We start from the raw sequence: 19,932 nt of genomic DNA on the forward strand, positions 1-19,932 counted from the left end.
CCATATGTTCCCGATATTCGAATATGCGTTATAGGAAAACTGCACTCAAGAGGAGGAGGGGAAAACTTTGTTTAACAATTAAATCGATCTGGTTAGTGGGCCGGGTCCTCAGTCCATGACAAGAGAGTAAAAGTAATTTTCTTCAAGAACACCATCCCGAGTAGAATAGGATTTGTTCTTCGCGCCTGGAAGGGTTGAAAAGCAATAAAGAGCTACTTGGAATTCTTCGGTTTCGAGTCTTGTAATATATGCAGGTATACTATTTATTACGTCAGTTAGCGAGTATATCATGCCTTCAACACCGTAATCATGTCATCATTGTTCCAGTTGAGAGTCAGTTCGTTATGATAACGATATAATTACGATAGAAATTCGGAGCACAAAAGTCGCCTTCGAGTACTGTGGACCACGTTGTTTAGGGTGCGATCGCGGTGGCGTAGCACCAACCTTCTCATTGTATTTGCATGTGAATAAACAAAGCACGCTGCGGATATTCACCTTCTTGCACGCAGTCGTAATGCAATCCAATTTGTGAAGAAGGGAATGTATGCCATACAAAATGAAGGAAATATCCACACGACCTTTGTGAGGCTCCCAAACATCCCGAAACCTCCTAATAAGAAGTTGGTGACGGCGCAGAAAAATTAATGCGCTGGGCAGAAAAAAAAGCAAGAAACATTAATCCGATACAACACAACAACGAAAGAAACAGGAGAAAGCCGCTTTATTTCCTGCTGTGCGATGAGCGTGTAGAGGCCCCTGCTTGGTACGTAGTATTAGACTGTTGAGTCTTCATAGGAGCATCGCAAAAATACTGCAGGGAAGCCTACGCATTGTGAATACTTATCGAGAAGCTCTGATTGCTGATCCTCGCGAATAAGCAAGAAAGGACGAGTTACACACGATATTCTCACCGATACTCTGAAGAAAGTTGTTATCTATCTCTTCGTGTGTTGCAAACTTGTGGGGGATACAGCTTCAAATTATTCAGATGCCTCAGAAGCTGGCAAAATAACTGCGTCGCTAGAAATACGCTTTTTTAACGCACTACAGCAACGAAGCGGGCGATTTCTAGCCCAGGCACTGTTGCCCCTCACAAGCGGAGTGCAGCAGACGACAGCGGCGCGAATCCCTAAGCCGACGTAAGAGCCAGGGGGCGCCACTCAAAGATCTCACCGCCAATAAGTAGCGCAGACCATGTCGCAGCTTTGGCTGCCAGCCTCGATGCATTGTGCACATCCACAAGCTCCATTCGATTCAGAAGCGGTGCACGGCAACGTTGCAGATAAATTTCTGTGGTGCCAGTGCTGTACACAGCTGTGGTTCCGCGGTGCCGTGCATCACGGGTGCACCGTCAGTAGCGCCCCTGCGCGTTTACAATCGAGCAAGGTGCAGGCATAGTATACTGCTAATCATCCTCGCCTGTCGTCCTCTACAACTAGATGTTTACGGCCATCTGGGTCGCACCGTACGCATCAGCGGAGACGCGAAGTTCGTCCCGCGTATCTTCGAGCTCGACGTGCATTTTCACCCGGTCGCCGCAACTACCGGGAGCCGCCTGCCACCCCGCTATGCCCCAGCGCTCACGGCACCGAACCGCTGCACCACCTCCGTAGCAGGTGCAGCAGTTCTCTGCACCGCAGTGGCACCGCGGCTGCACCATGAGCAATCGAGCGACGCGGTGCACGGCACCATTTCTGCAGCGGCGAATCTAGCACTTTGGTGCAGCGCACCGTACACCGGTGCAGGCATTGAAGGGAATCGCGTCTGTATCGAATGGGGCCACAATGTCAGCCAAATTTAACATTTTGCGGGCCGCGAAAGAGTCTGATGCGCTGCAACACGTTCACTGCATACGCGCCACGCACCGGTGCGATTGTTTTGCCAACCACCCGTCCAGACGCACCGAGCACGTGCGCTAGCCGTGATGTCATGGCCTCCGGGTGACGTACTCCAGGAGAGGCCCATTGACAAATTCAAACAGCGCAAATCTTAATGCAGTAAAGGCAAGATGACGTACTAGAACTTCCCTCTCAAGCTTGTGGGACCGTACAAGTAGCGCTCTTCTTTTGTGTGCATCAATCGAAGCATTAGTCTCACGTTTGTTTGATGAAAAAATGGATTGAGTGACCAAATGCAATCAAGTTTGGATCACATCGGGCCAGGAAAATACCAACTCTGTATCCTATCACTGTCAGTCTTGGGCAGTAACTAGTTACTAGTAACGTGTTACCGGTAACTAGTTACTTCTTTCGCTAACTCGTAACTGTATTACTTCAAAGTTAAAGTAACTTGTAACTGTAGCACTGTTACTTTTTTATCAGTAACTGTAACTGGAAATGCCATTACAGTTTCTTCTTTGTTTATGAAAGACAGTCACAGCAATACTTGCTAAACGCCGAAGAACAGATAGCGCTTTTGGATACTTTGGACATTCTTATTTCCCATATCATCTCCACCATTCACCTTTCTAGAACATAACTCCCCTCGCGATTTGAGAAAGGAGGTCGCTAAGAGAAGTTTCTTCCCTGCAGACGAACGAGGTCGCGGGTCAATCTCTAAAGGGACACTGAAGTGATTTGTAAACATTGCGGGGTTACTAGCACAATTTGTAGTCCGGAGTCCATAGGCCATGTTTCGACCGCTCTCGCCGCATTTGCGCGACTTAATTCACCAGAAAAAGCAATTCAAAAGTGCTGTGCTCCTCTCTGCATCCTCGCCCATTTGCTGTGGCGTTTTCGTGTGACGTCAGAAGGAAATGACTTGGCTTGACTGCGCTACTGCACGGCTCGCTGACCTTTTGACAGAGTCAGACGGCCCCTACATCTTGATTTGGGCGAAACAAAATTAAAAAAATGACAGAAGCTGACACTCACACGTAAGACGTGAAGGTACCGAAGCTTACGCAACCTTCATGACCATCATGAAAGTCCACGATTTGCTTATTCCCATTTGCTTATTCCTTGCCGCAACAACCTTTACTCCATCGTTGTTGCTGTAAGTCTGAGCTTCCTTCATTCTTTTGGAAGTGATAATCATTAGACATCACCTTGGAGGGGCGTACGCTTTGACGTGTCTTTCTCGTTCCGGGCAAGTGTTGCCACGATTACGGCTAACCCTGGAGTTTTTTTTCTTTTTGAAAATCTTGGCCAATCTTCCGAAGTGGGTATGATTGGCTTGACAGACGTTAGCAGGGGACGGTGGCGGTCACTGCGAGGCACGCACACACAGTCGCTCGATATTTTCTTGATTTTCTTAACTGACGACCCGTCACTGTTATCTTGACAGATATCCCTAAGTGGGTATGCTTGGCTGAACAAACGTGCGCAGGGGACGCTGCGTGGTCGTCGTGTGGTATACACATCTAGCGCTAGGCATTTTTTTTTGGTTTTCATAACTGCCGGTCGGTCGCCGCGAGGTGCGCGTTCATGTGCGCGTGCTCGCCAATTTCTTGCTAGTTTACCTGTTGACACAAAAAAATTACGATTCGCTTAACACCTTCGTTGTTAAAAAAAGCTGGCAATTACGCCTTCGCCGATGAGGAAGCTGACCTATCCTTGTCAAGGAATACCACTCCAAGAAGCCCACAAAACGGGGCACCCTTAGAAACACCAAGGGCGCATCAACCAAAAAGTCTATACAACCAAAAGAGAGGCGCACACAATGATTGTTGGTGTTGGGACTGAGTGTTCTCCCTTTAAGGTTCCCTTCGTGGACCCTGGCCCTCTCCATCGTCCCAGAGAAAAGTGTTGGCTGCTTTATTTGACTATTTACACGGAATCGGCCTCGCAGAGACAATTTAGAAATTTACGTGTCAGATCGTGTGGACTTTTAAGTCACCACGCAAAGCTTCGTGTTCACTTTTCTTTTAATCTCTTCTTTTCCCATCTTTCTTCTGCCCTACTTCTTTTAGGGCCTTTACTCCCTTCTCCCCATCCCCGCAGAGTAGCATGCAGGCGGTAACATGCCGGCAAACCTCTCTGCTTTCATCTAATAAAGAGCTCTCTCTCTCTCTCTCTAGGGACTTACGACGGGCAATTTCGACTACCCGCATGCTTTCGTAAGTTCTTATTAAATGAGCCTGATCGCTTGGTCTGAGATGTATTGCTAAGTTTTATGCAGTAACGGAAAAGTAACGACGTTACTTTTTCACAGCAACTGTACTTTAACAAGTTACTTTTGGAAACTCTGTAACTGTTACCGTACAGAGTTACTTTTTAGGGCTCAGGTAACTAACTGTTGTGGGGACCAGGGTTCTTACAGCGACCTAGCTCGACACTCGAGATTCGGCCGCAAGGCTAGCTCCACTGAGCGCCGCCACGGAACAGCAAGGAATATAGGACACAGAAATCGCCAACCCTGACATTTATTGCACTGCAATAAGGGACATCGGGCGCGTCGCTCTACCACCGCCAAGACCACCTTAGCCAGGACGGGAGAAACAGGTGCGAGGGCGAACAAAGGAAGGCCGAAAAAGGAGCAACACGTACTTACGGCCACTCCCGATGATGGCTGGTATTCAAAGAGGCCCTCCCTACGTCTCCCGCCCGGAGCAGGCCGCCCGGAACTTCAGGGATTCGGCAGCGCCACCCACCGTCATCCTCCAGAAGCGGGGAAAAGCGCGGCCGCAGAGAGAGAGAGAGAGAGGGACCTCCCCCTTTCGGCTAACTAAACCCTTTCAGAGGAGTATATTGTGCAGTTGCATTTCTTTTGGTTACCATGTCATTGGTAACAGCGACGTCTCAGAACTTTTCAAACTGCACACCACCAAAACCCACGCACTCCGAGAAGTAGAAGCAAGTGCCAGTTCTGTATGTGATTTTCTTGTGTGGTTGCCTAAGTAATATACGAGTAATGAAGGTTCACCGGTAATTGTTTCTTTCCTCTGCATTAACTGGCCAGGATCAACCTACCGGTCGCAACATTTGCTTTTACTTGCAGACAGCTTGTGGCACCAGTTCAGATTTTAGTGGAATTTGTTGCCAGAATGACCCTTTTGGTTCCTCGTGTTAACCCGTGCAGACTTGTTCACACCTGGGGGTTTCTGTTAAATGAGTGAATTTGTGGTGCAGGGCTCAGGGAGGAACAAGAGAAAGTCGGCACACTCCGGAGAGGAAAGCCACCCAGGAGAGTTTTGTGGTCCGAAGCAAACACGTTTCGAAGAGAATGACAGCGGGCACTGTGGCGTTGAAATTGTAAGTGTTCCAAACCTGACAAGGCCGAACCACGAGCCCATCAAAAAGGTAACGCTCGAAGAGTGAAGGTATGCATCGATATGCGGATGTGGGTGGATTGATATGCGGATGTTACACGGTCAATTATGCGGGTTGGTATTGGCCATGATTGCACACTGTGGCATCCAACTTTAGCTGTATCTAACTGTGCTTGTGGTTTACTCGTACGTCTACAGGCCAGTGAGGCAACATTTTGGTTTCACATTTTCGTGTGGAAATGACAAGTGAGGTAGGGGAATTTGAAGGGAACAGAGGCCCTGCTGTAAAAAAACTGCTGATGGCGCCAGTCACACTGTTCATATTAGAGCGAAAATAAAAAAGTGCGCTGTGCTTGTGTTGTGGCTACTCTTCACGTTCCAAAAGCCAGTGATGCAACATTTACGTTTCATATACATTTACGTTTCCTTGTGTAAGCGACAAGTGAGGTAGAGGCCACATAGCAGCGACCAGAGACCCTGCTACTAAAGAAAGTTCTGGTGGGGTCATCCATACAATTCCTATTTCAGAGCGGAAAAAGGTGTAATGCATAGCGGTGATTGTGTGGTGGGTAATGTTACACACCAAAGGTGACCAAGGCAACATTTTGGTTTTATTTGTTTTCTTGTAGAAGCAACAAGTAAGGGCATATAGCAGTGACCAACTAGAGGTACTGCTGCTAAAAAGTTTCGGTAGCGCCATTTCTACAAGTCTTACCTCAGAGCGAAATAAGGTTCATTGTGTAGTGGGTAATTTTACATTCGAAAGGCTAGTCAGGCAAGAAGCAAGTAAGTTTAATATTTTCTTTTGGAAGTGACAAGTGGGGTAGAGAGCACATAGAAACGCCCAGAGTCACGGCTGCGAAATTTCTGGCGGGGTCATTCATGCAAGGTTTATTTCAGAGGAAAAATAATTTGTAACGCATGGCGGCTTCTTGTGTTGTGGCTTATTTTACATTCCAACCATTAGATTTTGGATTTTCTGTTTTTGCGAAAGTGACAAGTGGGCAGAGGGCGCATCACAGCGAGTGGAGGTCCTGCTGCAAAAAAAAAGACGTGTGGGTTCACTATTTGCATGCTGAACTGTTCGCAGCCTCTTGCAGCCTTGTAGGGTCAAAATCACTTCTGCAACCAGGTAGCAGTGGCATGTGCCTCAGTTAGCATTTGTGGAATCACACCGTGGTGTGCCAAAAACCGAGAGGAAACTCTAATTTCCGAATAAAAATTTCCTTTCGTTTCCAGTGAAAGAAAAGGCTCGCATGAAAAGTACAGTTTTTTTGTAGAACAAAATTGTAGTGTGTTTATTACTAGTACCTTATGAGCAGTTGGTTTGTTAATAAATAAGTCTTGTTTCACACATTTCCATCTAGTGATTGTGTTTACGTAAGGGCCATCTCACATGAAAGTAATGTGGCACCAGTGCTGTCTTTTAACAATATTTGAGAAGGCAAGTGCCACCTTTCCCATCTTTGTCCAGAACAAGCCTGTGCAGTACCCACACATCGGGCAGAATGCATGTGCGTACTGGTGGATGCGTGGATACAAGAGCACCAGTGCAGGAATGGGCGCGGGTATAAGCATTTACGACTGACACGAATGTAAAAACAGGCAGCACTGCAGATGTGTGCATGTCTGTTTTTTTTTCAGCTAGGTAACCGTATGGGGAAGGGAGAAAAGGGGCCCTGCTTAAAATGAAAAAAAGTTCACTCAATGTTTAGTGTTTTCGTCCTTTTCTGCATAGGAAAGCTGGTTCGCCACTTGGCTTATAGGCTGTAGTGATCAATTGCGAACAGGGGCATCGGTGTGTGAGGGTTCATGAGCCTGTGTTGAGTCTATGACCTGACAAGGGCGACACATTTTTTACTAATGTGGCCATCCACTAGTGATCGTATGTCTTGCACAGAAACAGTAGAATGACAGCATCGGGTAAACGTACAACTTGTACGCAGCATTTAAATATAAAATCTGCTTCAGTCAGTCAGTCGCAGCACGCTGCTTATCCTGTTTTCGTTTCAGCGTTCTTTAAATAAGTCTTGTTTGTTTTTGTTTTGTTTCAACAGTGGAGCTGTTCGAGCTCCCCTCTGTCTGTACGGATTATTAATCGGAAATTCCGTTTGGCAAAGTCGAGAAGGGGGGAAAATGCTCGGCCAAGGAGTGTGAGGCAAAGTGGCAAGTAGGAAAGACCCCCTGAGCAGGTGTGCGGAGCAGGTGTCCACCCCAAAGGCCCATAGGGTACGGAGTGAAGTAGAAAGAAAAAAATGCTTCCCGCGGGAAAAATCGAGCCTGTGTCCCTCGCATCATTGTAATTTCGTCTGGCCGATTGCGCTACCATCACATTTGGGCGCACAGCATTTCCTCTAGGTTTGTAGCACGGTTTGTAGCACTTTGGAATTTGGCTGATTTGAAGTGTACTTTGGCTTCCACTTTGACAGTTTGGATTTTGGACTTTAGGAGGGTAGATTGTGGACTTTTATTTAACTCAGTCTGCATAAAGAAAGCTTTGCTTTTTACTATCTTTCTCTTAGAGGGGCCATGTAGACAAAATACAAGTTTGTTTTATTCGAAAGATTTTGTCTTATATTGCCCCCAGCGCTTTTCTGGCAGCAAGTGATGCGGTATTCCCTGAGAAATTAATCAATTGAAGTTAAAATTGTGATTCAAGCAGCGGCGTCGTATGCCAGACAACTCAGCCAGCAAAACTGGTCGCAGTTCTGCACGCAGTTACAAGGTACCCTCGGCACCCGACGCACATGGCACCTGCTTCGGTCTCTTATGGGGAACAAAGAATCTAGATCGGCCACGGCACATCAGCTCAGACGGCTTATTCACAATTGCCACGGCACAGAAGAAGATCTCCTTGAGGAGATCACGAAACCTTGGCAATATAGGAGCGACAAGACCCAGCCTCCCCACCACCCGTACACGGGTGCTCCCAATCCTGAAATGGATGCCCCTTTCACGCTTGTGAAGATGGAAGCAGCGGTTCACCATTTAACCAGAAACACCGCGCCAGGCAATGACAAGATTTCTAATAAGTTGCTCCGGAACCTCGACGTTCCTGCGCTAGAGGTTCTCCTAGACTATATGAACGAGCATTGGATTGCCGGCACGTTGCCCCCCCCCCCCAGTGGAAGCATGCCGACATCACTCTAATACCTAAACCTGGAAAACCGCTTGCTGCCACTAACCTACGACCCATCTCCCTTACGTCTTCTGTGGGAAAGCTCCTTGAACATATGGTGCAAAACCGTTTATCTCCCTATATCGAAGACAGCGGCCATTTTCCAACCACAATGTACGGCTTCCGACAAAATCTTTCTACCCAAGATATCCTCTTGCAACTGAAAGAAGAAATAATTGATCGGCTCACCAGCACACACAAGCGTTGCATCCTCACCCTGGATATCAAGGGGGCTTTCGACAACGTCTCCCACAGCTCCATCCTTCAGGGACTAACTTCGATTGATTGTGGACAGCGAATCTACGACTATGTCGCGGCATTCCTCTCCGGTCGTACTGCAACCATCGGCATAGGATATCTCCGCTCCACCACATTCAAGACCATTCCTAAAGGCACCCCTCAAGGCTCCGTCATATCACCACTTCTGTTTAACATCGCTATGAAGGACCTTCCCCCTCTGTTGGAAAATATCCCACATCTGAGGCATGCGCTTTACGCGGATGACCTCACCCTATGGACCCCTACGGGGTCCATGGGCGAGCAACAAGACGCCATGCAAAGCGCTATCGAAGAAGCACAGCAGTATCTAAGCGCCCGGGGCCTTGAGTGTGCTTCGGAAAAATCGGCCCTCCTTACTCTCTGCACCAAGACAGCGCAACATCGCAAACAAAGCATCCCGGATCCGGCGCTCACAATTGCAGGAAACCCAGTCCCCAATGTTGCCCATCTCCGCATCTTGGGTCTCACGATTCCGAAAAACGGTTCAGGTCTCCATACGATCGCATCGCTGCAACGAACGCTCTCCCAACTCATTCACCTAATACATCGTGTATCCAATCGAAGATTCGGAATGCAAGAGTCTGATACATTACGCATTGTTCAAGCCGTACTCATTAGCCGGGTCGCATACGGCACACCATATTTGGCCCTCAAAGCGAGTGAAAGAGCAAGGCTTAACATTTTGCTCCGCCAGGCGTACAAGACTGGCTTAGGCCTACCTCCAAAGACATCAACCAAGAATTTGTTGCGTCTAGGAATCCATAACACATGGGAAGAGATACAAGAGGCGCATCACATCTCCCAGTTAGAACGCCTAAAACTAACACCGACCGGACGGGCCACGCTGAGAAGGTTAGGCTATTCGACACCCCCCCTTCAAGAGCATAAAGAACGAATGCCACTGCACGTACGAGAAGCCATTCGTATAGCCCGGATTCCGAGAAACATGGATCCGGTTCACAATAAGGCTCGACGCATCGCTAGAGTGCAAGCTATGTGCGCTAAATATGGTGATAGCCAAATTGCACGATACACTGACGCGTCCCCGTATCCGCATCGGCCAGCCCATGCTGTGTGTGTAACAAATGCAGCAGGGCATGAAATAACCGCTCTCACAGTCCGCACAACATCTGCAGAGGCTGCCGAGGAGGTTGCAATTGCCCTAGCCGCCACGACGGGTGACGACGCCATCACAGTGCTGACAGACTCCCAGGCAGCTTGCCGTAATTACCTACGGGGACGCATTTCCAACACTGCGCTTAACATCCTCAAGAGCATCCCCAGACTCCCCGAGGTACACCTCGTCTGGGTACCTGGACATGAATTCCTCCAAGGTAATGAGGCGGCACATGCCGCTGCCCGCGCGCATATACACCGGTCCATTACCCAAGAGGGAACAACTTCGCTTTTTGCCCCCAAAATGGACCCCCTCACGAATTACGCTGAAATTTTAGCCCACTACCGTCTCGACCGAAGATAATACCCGGACCCGCACCCAAGACTACCCAGAGATGAAGCCACCACCCTGAGAAGACTTCAGACAAATACATATCCCCACAGCACCCTTCTTCACGCCATTTACCCAACTCAATACCCCGCCACCTGTAATTTCTGTCCTCCTGGCACCCTATATCATCAGGTATGGGAGTGTCAAAGAACCCCGCACCTCCCTCCCAACCCCACCCCATCCTATGAGCAGTGGATGGCTTGCCTGACTAGCCCGGACCTCAGGATCCAGCAAGACCTGGTGACCAGGGCCCGGACAGCCAGCCGCAGCCAGGGTATCCTGGACTAAGGATGCCCTCCACCAGGCGGGCGCCCTAACATCTGCGCCTCAGGCTCGCAAATAAAGATTTATCAATCAATCAATCCCGTCAAATTGTGTTTCGTGACGTCTGCCTTAAGGTCACATGTACGGGTATTCAAACAAATTTCAAGTGCGTTGTTCAGCCTGCAGCGGTCTGCAGCATGGCCAGGATAGAGTGGAGGCACGCTGTGTTGATACTGCGGATTCTTGTTTACCGTCAGTTCTCCTAGATGGTGTCACCATACTGTTCCGCACCGCTTTTCGCCTTTTCTTTGTTTGTGACTGTATTTACACCTGGAGTGTTTTTGTTGTGGTAGGTAGTAATCGTGTCGTGAAACATGCGGTATGTTCGGCAGATAGGGCCGCATCGTACAATGTCACTTACACTCATTGGCGAGTGTCGTCAGAGACAATCCCAATGCGCCGGACTACTGTGCAGCTATAACAAGAATAGTGCCGCAGTACCAACAGCAGTATGCACCGGTACTTTTATGTTTGCTCGTAACTTCATTGTTTCACCCCACCATTCTTCCTGCTATAAAATAAATATGCATTACGCTTAAGGGAAAATAGGTCGTTCTGCAAGCTTATAAGCCCTGCCATACTTGTGTTTGCTTTATCTGGCCTCAGCCATAGAGTTTCATGCAATAATAACTCGAGGGGAAACTAGCACTAGTGTCAACGCGAACACCGCGGCGGCGCTTACGCTTCAATGGGAATGATGGGTAGTTCTGGAACCGGAATGTGTAGGATCGAAACGGGCCTATGGCTGCCTGAATTGTGTTTTTTGACAAAAAACTCTTATTGCCCGGTTCACCGTTTACGAATTACATGACGAACAAGAAAGTTCGTGACAAAAAACTCATTTTGTACGAAATAAAACGGCGCGTTTAAATAAAAAGCAGAAGTGCAGTCGAGGAAGTTTGTGGAACATGTTTGCCATTAGCCGCCAACTACAGCAGGACGCGGACTTCTTTAAAAACTATTTGTAAAAGTTTCGGTGCTTGTTGTAGTTTGGAATACTAAGAAAAGTTTTGCGTTCCTAAAAAAGAAACCTATTACCTTTGGAGAAGTTATTCTAGCCTGAATTAGTGGCATTCATCAAGCTGCTTTCCTATCAGCCACCGGTACTGCTGGTCTACGCCGTAGGAGCCGGCGTTCGCATGAAAGGTGTGGCTGTTCCAAGCGATTCGAAACTGTCCTCAGCTTCGACAACGAGCACCGCCGTAACTCCTAATTCGCAGGCAACTTCGGCGTAAAGAGCGCCATCATTTGTATTTTCGTGCACGCTGTGCGGCAATGAATTGATAACCCATCCGATTCGCAACTATGGGTTATAAAACATTTCCACTCAGGGCGGCGTCAGTCCACATGCAGCATTTAGTTCAAGGAGAAATGTATTTTCGAACTCTTCTTTCAACACCCCGCGTAGGCAAATGCGTTCATAAAAGTCCAAAACGAAAATGAAACTGTCTGCATCATCGAATCCATAGTAACGTCCGCAAGTCACCGAGCGCCAATCCGTATCCAGAACTACCCATCACGCCCATCTCAACAGACAATCGTAGCACCAGACTCCTCTATAGTTGTTATTGTATGAAACTCGATGGCCTCAGCCAGGGCATATGGCTTCATACATTCTAGTGCGGAAATGAGTTAGTCAGTCGCATGGCCGTTCCCTTTTTTCCTCATTACATAGCTTATTTGAGCGAAGTGTGCGTTAGAAGTGGTGTCAGTGTGATTCTAACGAGCAATCTTGTTTTGTCGGCATGGCCCCTTAAAGGCCTGAGAAAAGCGAAGTTAAAGCAAGTGAAGACCGCCATCCCTGCTGTTTCCTCAGTCTTCACATGTTAATAGCAAAGGTGGCCGAATATTTTTTGCAGCTAGGGACAGAGGCTTTGTGAATTGAAGGCTTGTTGTATTTTCATCCGCAAACTTTTGTTTTGAAGGTCATCGTACGATTGCTGTTCTGAATGGTTTCCAGACACCAGAAGGGACTGTTCAAATAGGCGTGACGCTGCCGCCTGACCTATCTGTGGAAGCACTGGCCTCTCTGTTGAAGTCTCCAGAAGCGGCTTCTGGAACATCCATTGGGAAATTACCCATAAAAGGGTGCGTGGAAAGTACCGTAGGGGGCGATATTTACAGCGTGATGCATATGTCAGTGATAAAAGTGCTGCGCCAATTGTGCATTTGAGTAGCCCAAGGAGAAAGGAACACCCATAGAATACCGGCATGTCTAAATAAATACACATCTGCGGTGCAATATTCGATGTCTGCCGACCAAAGGGCCATGTTTGTTGTGCCGCATTATTTTACTTCCAGAAAGTTTGTATTGCGCATTATTTGTGTGATGTGGGGCACATGTTTTTGCTATAGGAGCGGTCTATCAGAGTAATGCGATAACTAACCTAAAAGGACAGCTTTTTTTCTTTTTTTTTCAGTTTTCGCAATGCCGGATTGGCAGCGCATATCATATGTGAATCCGAGTGATTTTCTGTCTGCCCTTGGCGCATTTCTTGTGCTTGCATTCTTTTTTTCTCACTCCTACCAAAGAAAGATTGCTTTCATTTGTCCTCAGAAGTATCGATGATTTGTGAAACAAATCAAATAAATTTATGGTGGTTATAATGCACAAGAGCCAGTTGTTTCCGGGTGGACTGACGCCTGCCATCTCACTTTGCCGCACCACTACATGGGAGTACCTGCTTAGCAAAACTCACTAATAGTAAGGCTGTGTGGCCAGTGCCTTCTAATCGCTACGCTCATCATAGGATTACCGTTTTGTATCTGGCAGCTGCCAACTGCACTTTCTTCTCTTTCAATCACCGGTGTCCACAGTAGTAGTTGCGGCCAACGAGTCTACGTGGTGTGTTCAAATAAACTTCTTCAATTGTTTGCAAATGCGGCATTACTGTTGCCTGCAGGTTAGACGCTCGAGCAAAATGCATTCCCTGGTTATTGCGTTAACGTGCGATAAATTTTGCAGTGGTGACTTCTCCGTCTCCACCGTAGGGCTAGACTGTGATCACTAATTCTGTGGGACCATAAATTATGTTTGTGACAGGCATCGTGCTTATGCACAACAACATGCACAAATATGCAACCCCGGAGCTGTTTGACAGACTTAAAGCATGGCGTTACTGATGCAAGCCTTGCCCTTATGCACATTTCAGGGAGATCAACTTCAAAATAAGCAGCGATGCAGGCAGCAGCAGGATTGGTGAGCTTTTTTTTTCATTTTCTCTCATGCTGCTTTTTTTCCAGCTCTCGCCTTATTTTTGTTGTGAGCATGTATGAGACCCTTTTAGCTAGGACATGCACTGCTGGAACTGCTGGCTGCACAGTGTTCTACCAACAGCTGTGCCTGACAATGTGAAATCCCTGTAGCCTACTGCTCAGCGAGTGGAATTGGGGGTAGCGCGCAGTGCCTGCTGAGGCTGAACTATTTTGACACGCAAGATTTGGTGCCCGCCAGGGCATTTTAGGAATTCCCATTGACACCTGCCCAAGCAGGGTGCTAAAGTGTAGCTGAGTGAGCCAGTCCCTGTTGCTAAGTAATAATAACAACAAAAAATAAACATCTTCGTGTGCAATTGGGCCTGTTTCGGACTAAGCGTGTTCAATTGGATAGTGCAGTCATGGTAAACAGTTGGCATGCTGAGGGCTCATGTACATGGCACCAGCTGTAGTGTGGCTCGTGGCAGCCATTTTCCTTGGTGCAGTGGTTTCAGCAGGTTTCCGAAACAATGTGTTCCTATACATAGTCCCAATATACTCTTCAGTGCTCTTCCAAAACTGCGAAAGGGAGATTTTGAGTTGGTTTGAGCACCCTCCCCAAAACCTTTTGAGATGAGCTGGTAAAAATCACCTATGTCACGATCCACGAAACCAGTGGACAATGTAAGTGTGGCGTGGCGCACTGTGTTTATGTAACGTACGTGCTTTTCGGCGCGTTTACGTGCGACTGTGACTGTGAGCACCCGATTCCGTGCTTACGACCGCGGGGTGCTCGGCCCTCGTGTGCTTGGAGCGAGAAATAAACAGTTCTTGTCTGACTGTGGAAGCGTTGAGTCGTGTCTGCGGCCCTGGCCGATCTCTTTTTTCCCCGACGGCTGCTCTGCGCCGTCACAGTAAGTGATCGGCTTGGGATGTGAAAAAATGCCTACAGTTACCTGGGATACCAGGTTGACCATAAAGATTATGCTGTATCCAAAACAAAGGGCCAATTGCCGCAGCTGTAATGATAAGCTGAGCGTACTCTTTAGACGCAACTGAGGTGACATTCTCTATTGCACAAGTGTAAAAAAGGCTGAAAGCTTTTCGAATGTGTGCAAGTTCTTTTGTCAGCATTGTGTAGTATGGTTAGGGTACCAGAAGGTTTCGGGGGGGGGGGGGGACTTCTACTAATGCACGTCGCCTTGCTTCTCATTTTGCAGATACTGCATCACAGCTGCAGTCACCTGCACTTTCACAAGAAATGTTTGACAGCATTCCGGCTACTGCATCACAGCTGCAGTCACCTGCACCTTCACAAGAAATGTCTGACAACAATGCGGCTGTGGTCGCAGTCAGGGTACGGCAACTGCTACGGGGGACGTTTGCTGTGTCTCACTTTTTGTTTTTAGTTGTAGGGAGGTTGTTTTCAGTGCTCGGAGTCTGTAAGGCCGTGCAAGAATATTCAGCAATTACCAGCACGGACACTGAAAACTGTGAGAACAAAAAATTCAGCAGCAACTTGGGGCTGTAAAACCATGAGTTTCTTTCCCAGCGGAAGTGGCTGTACTTTTAACATAGGTTACATAGGCGGTAAACATAAATTCCCGCGTCTACGAGATTTCAAGTATGTTTATGACCCTCGTGTGGTCTAAACTGGTTCATGGGCGTCCAACTATGAAGCACCGCATAGCTAAGGTGTAACGTCTGTGTGTTAATTGTCCCTGCCCATTCTTAGGGGCAAAGCACCTTAGGGGCTCGGGCTGTCAGCGCCTCCTGTCGTCGTGTCGCGTATACTGTACTAAAACAACGGTGCACTCGTTTTCCAACGCCTAGCATTAGAATGCAACGCGTGCTAAAAGAATGACACACCAAGACACTCGTTTTCCACCGCCTCATGCTAGAATATTTAATCTCCGTGGGCAAAATACGTACTAAAAGAACCCACCGGGACACTCATTTTCCAAAGTCTGGCACTAGAACACTTCGGGCTTTAAAGGCACAAGACTTTTACAGCAAAGCTGTATACCTGTGCCCCTTAACGGTTTCATCTCCATGGTCAAAATAATCCACCCTATAATATGAGTAGCCCTATGATGGCCGCATGAAGGCCCTAGGATGTTAAATGTTTTCGTTATTATTATCTGAAGGTAATTCTTTGGGCTGACAGCGTCCGGACATGCTAATTTCTCGCCAGCTGAGCTAAGCAATGCGTGAGTGAGGCTCGCACATTTAAAGGTCAGCTCCACAACGAACAATTTCTTGGCTGGGCAAGCGCTTCAGTGAGGTTGAACCTTGCATTCAGATTTCGAAATATATGTTTGGTACGGTGGCATAGCATGCTGCCAGGAACATCCCGCAGCGCTAGCTCCCAATGCACTGACAATGTGAGCAGCACGGTGAGATTTACCATTAAGCAGACATGCAGTAGTTGGTAGTACGGTGTACCGACGCCCTTCCCCGGCATGTCAGCTTGGGGCTCGGGGGCATTTGCAATTTACTGCAAGTGTCTGGGTTGAGTTGTTCTCGCATTGTTGTCTCTCACCAGAACCTGTCTCTCACGGGTTGATCCGCGTTGGCACTCCTGGCATGAAATGTGGTGCTGTCTGATGGGTCTGCCCAAAGTATGGCCACGCTGTCCACTCAACTGAGCAGTGCCCTAGCTCACTTTTTTGTGACATACCAGGGATAAAGACCATGCGTTTCCGTGATCTGATGAGAAATCATCTAATTAAGGTCTACGTTTGCACTAAGAAGGAGCCAACAATAGGTCGACATGTGTGTGTTTTCCCAAAAAGAATGCATAGTACTGTGTATGCTTGGCCCACGGCACTATAGATAAAACTACTCTTAGTTGGTTTAGCCCTCCCCTCTAATCGAATTGACATTCATTGTTTACAACAGTTCACAGGCTGGTCCTTAAAGTGGTCACCAAAATATTTTTTGCAGGTTTTTTCTAAGCGTATTTACTGCTGTTTCCGTTCTAAAGCTTCTCGCCGCAATTACGAGGTGAGGCATCTTTTTTGTGTGTACTTTGCAGTGCATGCAGCTTTGGTAGTGAAAGTAAAAGATGTGGGGACTATGCTGCCTTTGCAGCTTTGCTGCACAACATTTGAACTTTGCAAGCCCTCAAAGTTTACGCTTGATTATTAGTACCAGTTATTGGTGTTAGATATAGCACAGAGAGCTCCCGATTTTAAAGTGAATGTCCTAAATGGCCGACTGTGTGAAAAACGGCCGTCTGGCATTGGTATGACTGAAAAATAGTCCTAAGAATGGCTGACAGAGCAAGGTGGAGGAAATAAATTTATTCGGTACAAATACGAGGCCTATTTAGGCCTGTGGTGCCCTATGCAGTGGTCAAGATGCTTGGGGAGCCTTGGCACACACGTACATAAAGAACTTCTAACGAGGCTGTCACTGGAACAGCTGTGACAGCAGAGTTCTTCACATGGTGCACAAAGTCTGCAGCAAGGGTCGAATTGCGTGCATTCAGTGCAGATGAAACGTTAAGCCAATCTTGTAAAACGGCAGTTTGGTGCAGTGTGAAATAGGTGTGCTGCCGGCTGGGGTGTCGTGGATTAGGAGGTTGTCATGGTGATCACCATTGGGAGGCATTGTGGTTGAGGGCTGCCGATCATGCAGACGGGAGGTGCCTTCAAAAATCTTGTACAGAGCTCTTTTTTTCCCTTTGTCACCAGAAGTGTTGCCTTCATGGGCAGGAACTGCTGAACCTTGGGCCCAGTGAGAGGCAGTAGACTATGCTTGCTAGCCTTTTTTGCCTTGCGGCACTTGCAGCTTTGTCCACACCTTTGCACGCTAATATTGGGTTGCGGCAAATGAGGACGTGTTGGGAAACTGCTTGAAATCTACTCTCAATTTTCTTTTTTTTCTTCATTCTTGCACAAAGGACTCGAGCGAGCCCGCTGTCGAGTACAAGGGACAAGACAACAAGGAACTGATTTCTCTAGAAGTGTACATGATAAAAAAAGATGCCAAAGATGTCTACCTCATCGCGGAGGAAGGCGAGCTCTCATGCTACGACCCTGACGTAAGACTTCTTTTGTTCTCCTTGTCTTTGTATTCATCGCTTTGGATGGGGCGTGAGAGCCCATTTGTGGTCATCTATTTCTCTTTACAGTTGGGGTTTCAGGCTGAGGTGAATCGACCTTGAAATGGGAGGAATGGCAGGAATCCCCTTTGCAGCCATAACACACGCTATAATGTTTGGAAGGACCTCGGGATAGTGAAAATGCAGCGAACTTTTGTTTTGATGTCCAAAGTTTGTGCTCACTTGGAATTGGCCTCAGGGGTGCGGTGCTATGCTGGGAAAATCGACAGCTAGGTGGCTACACGAATCATAGAAAATCGCCTGCTTGGCTTGAGTTTTTGCTTCCTTCGGCGTAACTTAGCATAAATCGCCATTGTCTTTGCCAGCCAACGCTGCTATGATTCCCCCACTGGCAGCTCTGTTTCGCCGCCTTTGCTGCAGCAAGAGGGCGCCTGCTGGGGAACATACTTTAAAGGCAAGATGTTATGGCGGTGATATTGCTTTATTGCAAGCAACCTTCTCAACAGCACTCGTTTTGTGTACTCCTGGTTGATAGCCCTCGGTTCTTGTGCCATTTCTTAGCAGTACCTTATAGACCAACTCCCACCTCTTCAGATACTAGTTGAGATTATATTGGTGCGGACACGAGGAATAGCCCACATCGTCCGCACAACAGGCAGTGCTGGGATATGCATTCGTTTACGGCCTGGTACAGTGCTGCAGTCTTGCTTTTGCAGCGTTTTCAACCACACGCTAGTGACCTCTGCAAAACAAAAGCAGTGGCAAGATAGGCACGTGCATGTGTCTGGAGCCTGTTCTGTAAACTGCTCTCATACCAAATGGCACCGCACGCACCACTGTCAATAAGGTTGGTGCGGAACTTGCCAGCGGCACACGTGGTGCGCTTGGGTCACACTGGGCTAGGACAGCTACGGGGTCTAAGAGAGCAGCGGGCAGCACATACGGGGGTCGCAAGGGGATACTGTGAGAAAATTCTGGCCAGGCAGAATTCGTGGATTGGCTACTTTGTTTGCTACTTCATGTAGTTTTTGGAAAGAACTTCACAGGCTCCGGAAGCATCTCGTGTAGGGGTGTGCGAATATTCAAAACTTTGGAACATTGAAATGGATACGGCAAAATTTGATTCGCCTTGGAATTAAATAGCACTATTCCAGAATTCAGAAAAAAAATCAAAGTATTTGGCAAGTTCAAATATATGCACCGGCATGCTTCGTTCATGGCGGCAGGCTTTGCCACACTCCTCGGACTTTCAGTCCCACTTCAACATTCACCGCCGGACCTAAGAAGCATCCCACACACAATCCGTCAATGCCTCATTGTTCCCCCTCTGCCGCGCAACATGCGCCCTGTGCACCACGTGGCGAGACGAGAGGCCACGGCGAGAGCCTGTTCCAGGCAATACGGAAACGAATCCGACACTGCCTACACGGATGCTGCCACACACCCCGGGATTCAGGCCACGACCGATGTTGCAGTCATGAAGAAACAACACCACACCAATCTCAATATACCACACCACAACCCACTGCATGCGGAGGAAGCGGTCATCGCCCCCGCCGTGAGTCAAACCACAGCTACTGTCATCATCACCGACTCGCAGCAGGCGTGCCGAAATTTCACCAATGGAAGAGTTCACCGCACAACCCTCAAGATTCTTGCACAACACCCCCCAAACCGTTCCATCACGGTCATCTGGGCCCCCGCTCATCTCGTTGTTCCGGGCAACGAGGCCGCCCATCTCCTGGCTCGATATCCCGCCGAGCCGCTGTTGCCGGAAGTGAGCCTGAGCGCATGCACCCGATGGTCACCTAGCAAGAAATAAATCACACAACACTACCGACTAGAGCGACAGCATTACCCCCCAGCGCACCAACAGCTCCCCAGAGAGCTGTAGCGACTACTCCGTGCCCTTCAAACTAACACTTTCCCCCACCACACCAGAAGTCATATATTGGCTCCTACCTGTTTCCCCTCTCAGTGCGGCTTCTGCGAGGCCCCCGGGACACTCTATCATATTGTAGGAGGCTGCGACCAAGCCCCACTTCCCCGCCCCAATCCCTATCCGACTCATGAAATTTGGGAGAGAGCCTTGGCCAGCTCCACCCTCGAGTATCAGCGTCAGCTGGTCGAGAGGGCTGTGGATGCGGCCCGAGCTCAAGGCGTCCTGG

General features: G+C 48.2%; 1 protein-coding gene across 1 annotated transcript in view; it reads left to right on the forward strand.

The window, feature by feature from the left end:
* The window catches only part of LOC144148778 (uncharacterized), an 81,285-nt gene that overhangs the window by 31,329 nt on the left and 30,024 nt on the right, over window positions 1-19,932 (forward strand). Inside the window, exons 3-7 of the mRNA XM_077680291.1 lie at window positions 5,073-5,195; window positions 12,461-12,588; window positions 13,653-13,699; window positions 14,916-15,052; window positions 17,603-17,743. Of these exons, the coding sequence (XP_077536417.1) occupies window positions 5,073-5,195; window positions 12,461-12,588; window positions 13,653-13,699; window positions 14,916-15,052; window positions 17,603-17,743 (576 nt within the window). The remainder of the gene's footprint in view (window positions 1-5,072; window positions 5,196-12,460; window positions 12,589-13,652; window positions 13,700-14,915; window positions 15,053-17,602; window positions 17,744-19,932) is intronic.

The sequence above is a fragment of the Haemaphysalis longicornis genome, unplaced genomic scaffold (assembly GCF_048455015.1).
Source record: "Haemaphysalis longicornis isolate Haplotype H1 unplaced genomic scaffold, Haemaphysalis longicornis Haplotype H1 scaffold_8, whole genome shotgun sequence".
Classification (NCBI taxonomy): domain Eukaryota; kingdom Metazoa; phylum Arthropoda; class Arachnida; order Ixodida; family Ixodidae; genus Haemaphysalis; species Haemaphysalis longicornis.